General features: G+C 45.1%; 1 protein-coding gene across 1 annotated transcript; it reads right to left on the minus strand.

Annotated features, from left to right (window-relative positions):
- Positions 1–1,643: 1,643 nt before the first annotated feature.
- On the minus strand, positions 1,644–4,499 carry LOC309687799 (olfactory receptor 5P76-like). Its single transcript, XM_082503003.1, has one exon. The coding sequence runs from the start codon at positions 2,983–2,985 to the stop codon at positions 2,047–2,049; it is 939 nt and encodes a 312-aa protein (XP_082359129.1). The 5' UTR covers positions 2,986–4,499; the 3' UTR covers positions 1,644–2,046.
- Between the last annotated feature and the right edge of the window lie 6,601 nt (positions 4,500–11,100).

Below are 11,100 nucleotides of genomic sequence, written 5' to 3' on the forward strand. Positions count from 1 at the left end.
GGGGTGAGTGAAGACCTCAAACCTCCCTACGCCCTCTCATATGTAGTGTTGCTGTGTGCTGTTCTAAAGTGCATTTAAAACTCAGGAGAGCATGGTACTTGCTTCCTCTCAGAGAGCATCAAGGCTCCTTGCCAAAACCCTTAGTGTCTATATGCATTTAAAATTGAGGGTAGGGCACCAGCGCCAGAGGTGGGTTGGAATACACCGACCATCCTCTGGATGCTGTAAAACGTGCCCACCCCCAAGGCCCTATATGTATGTATGTGTTATGTGAGAGTGTGAGTAATGTGGATGTCTAGATTGCAGAATCAAATTGAGGCACAGGCGGCCAGAAGGGGACAGAGGGGGAGTGCCTCCCCTGCACCCCAAGCCCTGCGTGTGTGGGTGGGTGCGGTAGAGCGGGAATAGGGAGGCAGCTGAGGATGGGGAGGGGTAGAAACTGTCAGATTTATCTGCCTCTGAAGCAGAAAAAGGCCTTCTCTATCAAGCCACTTCTAGCATGTCTAGAAGACATTAAATCTTGGATGTCCCTAAACTTTCTAAGATGTAATTCAAGGAAAACTGAGGTGATTCTGTTTGGTCCTAGTGGACCTTGTGAACACTCCGATATTGATTTGGGACCCCTGGCAGAGTATTTTAAATCTGTTACAAACCTGGGTTTTAAGATGGACAGTGATTTTAAATTAGACGGTCAAATTAGGGCTACTGTCAAGTCCAGTTTTTATCATTTAAGGCGCTTGGCAAAGATAAGACCGATTTTATCCAGGCCGCAGATTGAAACGGTAATCCATGCTTTTATTTCGTCTCGTTTAGATTACTGTAATGCACTGTATTTTGGAGTTAGTCAGCATCTTCTCTCTCGTCTGCAGCTGGTCCAAAATGCTGCTGCACGACTTTTAACCAGAACTCGTAAAAGAGAGCACATAACTCCCATCCCAGCTTCACTCCATTGGCTGCCTGTATATCTTCGAGTTAATTTTAAAATTCTCATGTTTGTTTTTAAATGTTTAAACGGTCTTGCCCCAACTTACCTCTCTGAGCTTCTGCATCCTTACTCACCCCCCAGGTCTCTCAGGTCAGCTGACGAGTTGCTCCTGGAGGTACCCAGGTCCAAGAGAAAGCTCAGAGGGGACAGGGCTTTCTCTATTGCTGCTCCTAATCTGTGGAACAATCTTTTCTGTCACATTAGAGAGGCCCCTTCACTGTCCACTTTTAAAACAAGTCTTAAAACCCATTTTTATTCCTTGGCCTATGACACAGTCTGACCCTGCTTTTATTGTTTTAAATGTTATTCTCTTCATCATTTTTATACTATTTTATTATTGTTTTTGCTATTTGTGCAAATTTTATTATTTTAAATGTCATTTTAATAATCATCTTATTTTTTTTTATTATTTTTAAAAAAAAAATTATATTATTTTTTTAGATCTTATTTTTTATCATGTTCAATGTATCATTTCTGGCATGTCAAGTGAGCAACACTTTGTGTTCAGCTGGGGGCTGATCTGAAAGTGCTATATAAATAAATTGCTTGCTTGCTTGTTATCTGGTCAATTCCCTACTATTTTAAGAATGTTGTCATTCACCCACTTATAAAAAAAACAAAAAAAACAAACAAAACATTTTAACCTTTTCTTCTCAGGCATTCCAGAATTTAATGACAAACATTATTTTGTTTCAAAATAACACAGTAATTACTTCATAAATTGTTAGTGTCAAACAGTGTCGCTCACAAACAACAACAAATAATCATGATAAAGAATAAATGAGAGAAATTGCCTGTTCACTACTTGAATCGTAAGCTCTTTGAGCTGTCAGTGCATTTAATCCAAAACTCAAATGTGCCACAGTGAATTGGAACATTTTGTCTTTCAAAATTTTTTTGTGGAAGAAAATCATCTTCAATCTACTTTTTAAATATGACTGTAAGTGTAATAGGACTCAAAAGTTCACAAATCTGACCAGGACAAAGTTTAAAAAATGCATATGAATATTCCAACATTTCTGCCCATTTTAAAAGTTAGTGTACTCACAGTTCACAAGACTCTAACGAGCTGTGTTAGCCTTTCTAAGTATCTTAAAAATCTTATTTTTAATTTCCTTTGTCCTAAGACAATACACAAAAGGATTTACAAGAGATGGACCGAGGATGGTGCCAATTGATAAACCTTGGCGTTCTTCAAGAGTTAATACCACACCAAACCTGGTCAAAATAGCAAAGATAAAAATGGGACAGTATAAACATATTACACAAATCAGGTGACTCACAAGAGTGCTTCCCATTTTCATTCTGTCATTATTTGATGATAATTTCACAAAAAACAAGATCCCACAGTATGAAAGACAAATGAAAACAAATGTGAAAAATAACAGAAAAAATAACCTACTGGCACCTTGATTGAAATATTTCTCTGGGTCAACACAAGTGGTTCGTAATACAGACGCAGCGTCACAGAAAGCGTACCTAAGCCTTAAGGTGCAGTGAGGGAGAGGGACAACTGTTGCAGGTAAAGAAGCCGAAAAACTAGAGGCAACAATCCACAGAATGTATGTAAGTACCATTATACGTGTATTTGTTAAATAACTATGGTACCGAAGAGGATAAATTATAGCTATTAATCGATCAAATGCCATAATTGTTAAAGAAAACATCTCCATTGTTGATCCCAGCTGGAAAACACACATTTGAATTAAACACTCCACATATGATATGGTATTAACACCAGCAAGTAGAACCGCGATCATTGTTGGAGTGGCACTAGAGGTATACAGTATGTCAACAACGGCAAGATTGCAAATCAGAAGATACATTGGTTTATGTAACTGCTTGTCAGAAACAATGAAGATGATATTGACCAAACTGCCAGTAACAGCTAGTAAATAAGTTATCAGCATAACCACACCAACTGCTACAGGCCTTTTGACTGTGTCAAACCCACCTATAATAAAATGTGTTAGTTTGGTTGAAGCATTCTGTAAAGACATATTAAAAAATATTAAATTACATTAAGTTTCAAATTGGAGTTGATAAAGTAAAAAGACAAAAATAAAAAACACCTCTCAAAGCAAAAGGTGGTTAAAGATATTGCAAATCTTTAGCAGCAGTAGACAGTGATTAAGAACAAAAAAATAATAGCCCAGCTAAACAGACAGTTTGGCTTTGATGACAAAGCATCTGTGCTTTCGCATTTTAAGCCTCACAAGATTCATTCTCACTCTGCACTTCCGTCATCCAGTGACACTGCATTGTGACATAGACAATTTTCTATTTACATATCCGCAGAGATTGCAGAACCATGCTCCCATCCACACAAAAGTAGGATGAGGACGGCTGGATACTTTAATTTACTTTTACTTTGGCTCTTTAGAGTTGCTATAACACAGAAGCTATCACCACAAGGAAATTGCACCTTTGAAAATATTAACTTAACTAATGGCAATTATTAAAACTGACAGTAGATCCATCACGGATGAAGCAACGACAAAATAACAAATAGTTTTGTACTTGATTAAGATTAACTACATTCTATGTAGTATTTTAATAGTTCGTTTAAAGAAAATTTCACATATACAAAGGCGCCGGTTTAGCTCACTGGGATAAGCTGGCTGAGAGAAGCCGCCCGGGTTCGAATCAAAGCTTTGGCCCTTTTCAAATTCAGAGATTCTGATTTTTATACTGATTGATCTCTCTACTAGATTCTGAGATAAATCAGAATCTCTGATTCTGATTCCGGTTTATCTCCACCTCTGGTTTCCTGGTCAACCCCCTAAAGTGAACTGAAACAAAACCACAAAAAACAAAGAATCCGAAGCACTCAGTCCAAACACAATTGCATAAGAGTCCGAGACCCTGTTTCAGGAGGGCGACCATGATCTGGGCAGAAAAGGAGTTCATGGCGAAGTAGTTCAGGTGGCCGACCTGGAGGCCGATGGCACAAGAGTCCAAAGTCAGGCGGATCAGGGGGTCGCCCTGGAGGTCGAGGGCACAACAGTCCATAGGTCAATGGTTCAGGGGGCCGGCCACGAGGTAGGCAACTCAACAGGCCGCGCCATCTCCTATTAGGAGGCCGGCTGTGCAGAAGGCAGCGGCGGTGCAGTTCAGGAGGCTGTCCAGGACGGCAATGATGCCCAGCTGACGGCCCAGAAAGTGGCCGGTGACGGGACAGTCATGAGTGTGGCTTGGCGGGCCCCGACAAGGCAGGAGGCCAGATGGGCTGCTCGGGCCCTCCAGCAGATGAGGCGTGGGACTGGACTGGCTCCTCAGGCTCTCCAGCAGACAATGCGTGGGACTAGACGGGCTCCTCGGGCCCTCCAGCAGGCGAGGCGAAGGGCTGGACGGGCTCCTCAGGCCCTCCAGCTAATGTGGCAGGAGGCTGGACGGGCTCCTCGGGCCCTCCAGCGGAAACATAAGAAGGTGCAGGCGCCTGCAAGGCAGCAAGCGCTCCCCCATGGGTTCTTAGTATGGGTGTGGAGCTTAGCTTCGCCCTGGCTGACCTCACCCTGGGCACCGCAAGCAAGCAAGCAATTTATTTATATAGCGCTTTCAGATCAGCTACCAGCTGAACACAAAGTGCTGTACACTTGACATGCCAAACATGATACATTGAGCATGTTAAAAAAATGAGAAAAATAATAATAATAATATAAGTAAAATATATATATATATAAAAAAAAAACAACCCAAGAAAACCCAAAAAAACCACATTTAAAACAATAAAATCAGCACATTAGATTAAAACAATAAAATCAGGGTCAGACTGTGTTATAAGCCAAAGAGTAAAAATCGGTTTTAAGACGTGTTTTTAAAGTCCAGTGGATGCAGGGTCAGACCAGATGCCAGCCACTCCCACCCGAGATGTAGAAAAGGGTGCAAGAGATGGCTGGACCCACAGCTGCCCTGACCCTAGTAGCTGGAACTAGAACAGGTGCTGGCTGGGTGACCGCTGCCTCCACCCGGAATTCAGGCACGTGGGTAAGGTTGCGCGGCGCCTCAGCCACCCTGGGAGTAGGAGATGAATCTGGAACATTAGTTTCTTGGGTTAGCATGGCAGCAATGCATGAAACAGTCCTTGAGTTTATTAAGTCTTTAACACAAGTCATGCAGTCTTCATTCACTCTTTCTAAGGGGCAGAGCACAGTTCCTTCTGACTCACATGACTCTGTCCGTGCTTCAGCCTCTGAGGAAGACAGTCCAGCTACAAAAACAACACTCACATCTTTGCCCAAAGAAGGATTATTTATAAAGTCACACCCAGTACCAGCCTCTAGGGCGGCAGGCTTGTCCCCCCGAACTTTATTCTCAAGATCATAGTCTTTGAGTGCATTGTTAATGGGTCTGAAACAGGTGTTAGTCTCCTTGCTGGGAGACTCGGAATTGAGATTGAGAGCAGTGGCTGTGCTAGGGCTAAATAGTTCAAAACCATGATGCTCAACATCTTGAGAGAAACAGAAACCAGTCATTGGGGTTTCAAAATCCAAATTGCTATAAGCCACATTCATTTTCTCATTGTCAATATTCAGGATGGGTTCATGATTTGCTCATTTAACTTTTAACTCACTGAGCACAGGTACTGCTGGCAAAACATGGTCCCCAGTAAACTCAAACACAGTCTCTTCACTTTTTAGATCATGAATTGCTACTCTGGAACCACAGACACTCACCGAGATTCCAGAAGGAACAGGAGGAAGGATGCCACAGTTCTTGACAACAGGCTCGGAAACACTCACCATGGCTAGTTCATTAACAGGGGGCATGACTTGGGGACTGAACAACTCAGGTACAGAGGCACCTTTATTATGAGTGACGTGCATAGACATAAGCCTTTCCAGAGAGTGAGAATCCCCATCATTACCCACATTATGAACACCATGGATCATGGACGACTCATTAAATTTAACTGTGGAATCTAAGATGCCTGCAGGACCGCTACACTTGTCTATGGTAGCCTCTGCAACTGAATTTTGTAACCATGGCTGTGCTTTACAAAACCCACATTTTGTCCGGCTAGCTCAGAAACAGTGTCTTTATTCATGCAAACCGCGGCACACAGATAGTTGGATTCATTGCTAACATTGGTCACTTCCAAACTATGAGTCTCTCTGTGCTTTTCAAACGCTGGTAACACAGTACCATTCTTCCTCTCCTCGGTGGAAGTTTAGGATGAAGAAACACCATCACTCACCTCCAGCTGTTGCAAGGGGTGACGACAATGCGGACGTCGTTTCCTTCCAGTAGGAACCCGTGAGCCCAACTGTGGAGCCTCCTGCGTGCTGGATGGCGTTCCTGAGGCTGGAGAGCTAGGCGCTGGTGGTGTGAGTCTCTGGCGACTCAGGGGGCCCCTGAGAGCCAGACGAGTTCCCTGGAAAAGGTGCTGATAATCGGGGTTGAGCCACGGCTCTCCCCGGAGCTCCTCCTCTAGCTGGGCACAAGCTGCTTCCTGCCGCTCATAGAGGTCGGGATCCTTGACACCCATAGTAGATCCCTCTGAACAACTAAACACAGTTCTGTCAGCTTCAGAGCACAATTCCACTATAGTTTCCGGCCCCGGCAAATCAATGCTCATCTCACTCTTCTCCACAGAAAGATCGTGAGGCACAAAAACACAGTCACTCACCGGAGTTCGCGTGGCTCCGCTTCATTCTGGTAGCAGGTGCGATGGACGCTGATGCCACCAAAGCAGAGGGTGACGTGGTGGCAATCTCATCTTCTGCCCACATCCTCGCTAAAGATGAGGCAGGGGAAGTGAAGTCTGAGCGGGGAGGTGAGGGCGAGCAGCCGGTCCAAGGCGAAGCAACAGGTGAGCGCTCCCTGTCGGGAAGGAGCCAGGGCTTCCAATGGAGCTCTTCCTCCCGATAAGCCCGTAACACCTGCTGCTGCTCTTCCTCACCAAAGTCTATGGCTTCCGTCGTCTCCGTGCGCCGCACCCTGCGGCTAGACTGTGGTGAAGACGCGGAAGCACGAGCGGATGGTGTGTCGGTGGTGAACCTCACCGTTCCGACCCTGAGTGCTTCTGGCTCACGAAGCAGCGGGGAAACAGCACAACAGCAGGGCTCAGGCGGCGCAGTACGCACAGTGGGCAGCTGCTGCGGCGGACGGAGTTGACGAGAAAGTCAATGATCAGTGGATGTAGTGCCCCCCATAACCAGGGAAATACAGATGCGCATACCCCTACTTGGCAAGCTAACTCTTCTCATTCCTCCCCTCCTGAACACTGCAACCATTTACTACATAGCGACTCCACCGTCTGGATGATCTCCCTCTCTTGTGTCGCTGGGTCCGGCATGGTCAGGTCGTACTGTCACGGTTTGTGGAGACAAACCTTGCGGAGATGTGTGTGGTTGACCTAGGTGCGAACACAAGTGAGGATATGGGAGTGAACTTAAACAAAAGCGAGCCTTTTATTGTAGCTGATGATCACCAAAGAACCAAACGAGAATGAGGGCAGCAGAAGAGCAATAACTAAACAGAAACCTAAACTGGGAACAAACTATGAAAGCTAACTATGGCAATGGCTGTGACTCTGACTATGGCGAGAAAAACAGACGACCTGACGACAAACAAAAGAGGACTGAGGACTTAATACACACATGAGGTGATCAGGGGAAGTGGAGACACATGAGAACACAGCTGACTAGAATGAAACATAATGACAATACAGGGGAGAGTAACACTAACTACAATGAACAAAGAACACCAGACTCAGGGAGCCGCCGCTGCCTTCCGCGCGGCCGGCCCCCTGAACTACTCCGTCGTCTCCTTCGCCGCCGCCGCTGCCTTCCGCGCGGTCGGCCCCCGGATCGCCATCGCCTGAATCGCCAGCCGCTTTCTGGGCCACCAGCTGGACGTCACCGCCGTCGAGGTCGGCCCCCTGAACAGTTTCCACACCGTTGCTGTCCGCACGGTCGGCCCCCTGAACAGTTTCCACGTCGCCGCCGTTGCCGTCCGCACGGTCGGCCCCCGGAACTATTTGACCATGAACTCCTGTGCCGTCGGCCTCCGGGCCGGCCCCCTGATCAAATGAACTATGGACTTCTGGACCGTCACCCTCCAGGTCGGCCCCCTGAGGAGTTATGAACTGTTCCCTGCGCTCCTGTGTTTTTGATGGACATTTTGTTTTTGTGGCCTTGTTTCTGATGTTTAGGTTATTGTTTAGTTTTCACCGATTCCCGATTATTTTTACCCTCATTGCTAGCCTCAATAAACGGCTTGTTTTGTTTATCCACACTACGTTTTGGTCTGCGTTTGAGTCCTCCCCTGCAACACATACGGTCTGCCCCAGCCAGACCGTGACAACCTGCACACACAGATATCCCCCTAAAATAGCTAAAACTAAAAACAAACTAAAAACTACTTCCAAAAACATTCAGCTTTGATATTAATGAGTTTTCTGGGTTCATTGAGAACATGGTTGTTGTTCAATAATAAAATTATTCCTCAAAAATAACACTTTCCTAATAATTCTGCACTCCCTGTACACACATGAGGTGATCAGGGGAAGTGGAGACACATGAGAACACAGCTGACTAGAATGAAACATAATGACAATACAGGGGAGAGTAACACTAACTACAATGAACAAAGAACACCAGACTCTTCCAAAATAACACAGGAAACATGTGAAGGAGACATGACAATAAAAACTTGATAACATAAGACATGCAGTCAAAACAGCCTCACAGACAAAGGGTGAGGGAAACGTAAATACAGGGGAAGAAAATACAAGAGGAATCGAAATTGACAAATGAGCTTAGGTAATCTAATGAACTTGAAAATAAACCATAAACATCAAACATTACCTAAAACTTAAAACGCTGGGTCAAAGACCCAGGATCGTGACACAGTGTGCTTTAAGGTAGGAGCCAAAAAGGGTGTAGTTTGTGTGTGTGAGTACCCGTGTGTACACCTGTGAGCATGAACGTGCTTGTTTTTAAAAGGTTCCTTCATGTAATGATCTGTTAGAGGGTGTGGGGAGCCACAGCCCCATCCTCCAGGGCATGAAGCAGGTATGGAGGAGATCAAAACTCCAGACATCCAGAGGCCCTCAGAACACAAGACACCAAGGAAGACCAACAGAAGGGCAGCCGCGCCACTATCCCAGAAAGAGCTGAGGAGAGTCCCAGATGAGGGGTCACTCAGCAGCCGCGGAGCATAAGCCATGGGGCGTTGCAGTGACTTGCGCGGGAGCTCCGCCGGCAGCCAGCTGCGCCACAGTGACCGAGCCCCAGGCTGAGAGGCCGAGGGCACCCCACCCCCGAAGTGGCCCGAGCAAGCCCCAGGCTCCAGGCCCCGATAAGCAGTCACCAAGGAGTGAGCCGGTGTATACCTGGACACCCATCCCCGGACACAAAGAACCACCAACGCACCGATGTCTGAGGGCGTCTGCCACTTGCAGGGGAAGTGGTGGGTGGAGATAGGCCTCCATACCTTGGAGGGCCTGAGATGTCCCCAGAGAGGTGGCGTCTGATACCCGACCTGACATATGAACACAGACATACAGGCACACACAGATACAAACATCCATTCCCACCCTCATGCTCTCATATGCAATTACTCAACACTCTGCTGGCTAAGGGTAAACGTAAATTCAGTAAAATCATAACTCACATCGGCAGTAATGACACCCGGTTATGCCAATCGGAGGTCACTAAAATCAATATTGAATCGGTGTGCAACATTGCCAAAACAGTGTCGGACTCTGTAGTTTTCTCTGGTCCCCTCCCCAATCAAACCAGGAGTGACATGCTTAGCCGCATGTTCTCCTTAAATTGCTGGCTGTCTGAGTGGTGTCCAAAAAATGATGTGGGCTTCATAGATAATTGGCAAACCTTCTGGAGGAAACCTGGTCTTGTTAGGAGAGACGGCATCCATCCCACTTTGGATGGAGCAGCTCTCATTTCTAGAAATATGGACAAATTTATTAAACCCCCCAAAATATGACTATCCAGAGTTTGGACCAGGAAGCAGAGTTGCAGTCTTACACGCCTCTCTGCAGCTTCTCTCCTCCTGCTACCCCCCAAAAAACCCATCTCCATAGAGACTGTGTCAGCTCCCAAAAAGACAAAAAATAAACTAAAAACCAGCAACAAAAAACTTAAACATAAACAATTACAAAGAAAGAAAAATACAGTATCCACATCTGAACCAAAGAGTAAAACAGTGAAATGTGGATTATTAAATATTAGGTCTCTCTCCTCCAAGTCTCTGTTAGTACATGACTTAATAATTGATCCACAAATCGATTTACTCTGCCTTACAGAAACCTGGTTGCAGCAGGATGATTATGTTAGTTTAAATGAATCATCACCCCCGAGTCATTCTAACTACCAGAAATCTCGAAGCACAGGCCGAGGGGGCGGTGTGGCAGCAATTTTTCACACCAGCCTATTAATCAACGAAAAACCAAGACAGACTTTTAATTCATTTGAAAGCCCGATGCTTAGCCTTGTTCACCCCAGCTGTAAAACTCAGAAACCAGTCTTGCTTGTTATCATCTATCGTCCACCTGGGCCTTACACAGAGTTTCTGTCTGATTTCTCAGACTTTATATCTAATTTAGTTCTGAGCTCAGGTAAAATAATTATTGTGGGTGATTTTAACATCCATGTAGATGCTAAAAATTACAGCCTCAACATGGCATTTAATCTGTTATTAGACTCAATTGGCTTCTCTCAAAATGTAAAAGAACCCACCCACCACTTTAATCACACTCTAGATCTTGTTTTAACATATGGCATAGAAACTGAACATTTAACAGTGTTTCCTGAAAACCCTCTCCTGTCTGATCATTTCCTGATAACATTTACATTTACAATAATTGATTACACAGCAGTGGAGAGTAGACTTTATCAAAGTAGATGTCTTTCTGAAAGTGCTGTAACTAAGTTTAAGAATATAATCCACCCACTGTTATCATCTTCAATGCCCTGTACCAACATAGAGCAGAGCAGCTACCTGAATACTACTCCAACAGAGGTCGATTATCTTGTTAATAATTTTACCTCCTCACTACGTACGGTACGACTCTGGATACTGTAGCTCCGGTGAAAACTAAGGTCTCAAATCAGAAGTACCCGACTCTATGGTATAATTCTCAAACACGT

This window comes from Aulonocara stuartgranti (genome assembly GCF_965226115.1).
Source record: "Aulonocara stuartgranti genome assembly, chromosome: 14".
Classification (NCBI taxonomy): domain Eukaryota; kingdom Metazoa; phylum Chordata; class Actinopteri; order Cichliformes; family Cichlidae; genus Aulonocara; species Aulonocara stuartgranti.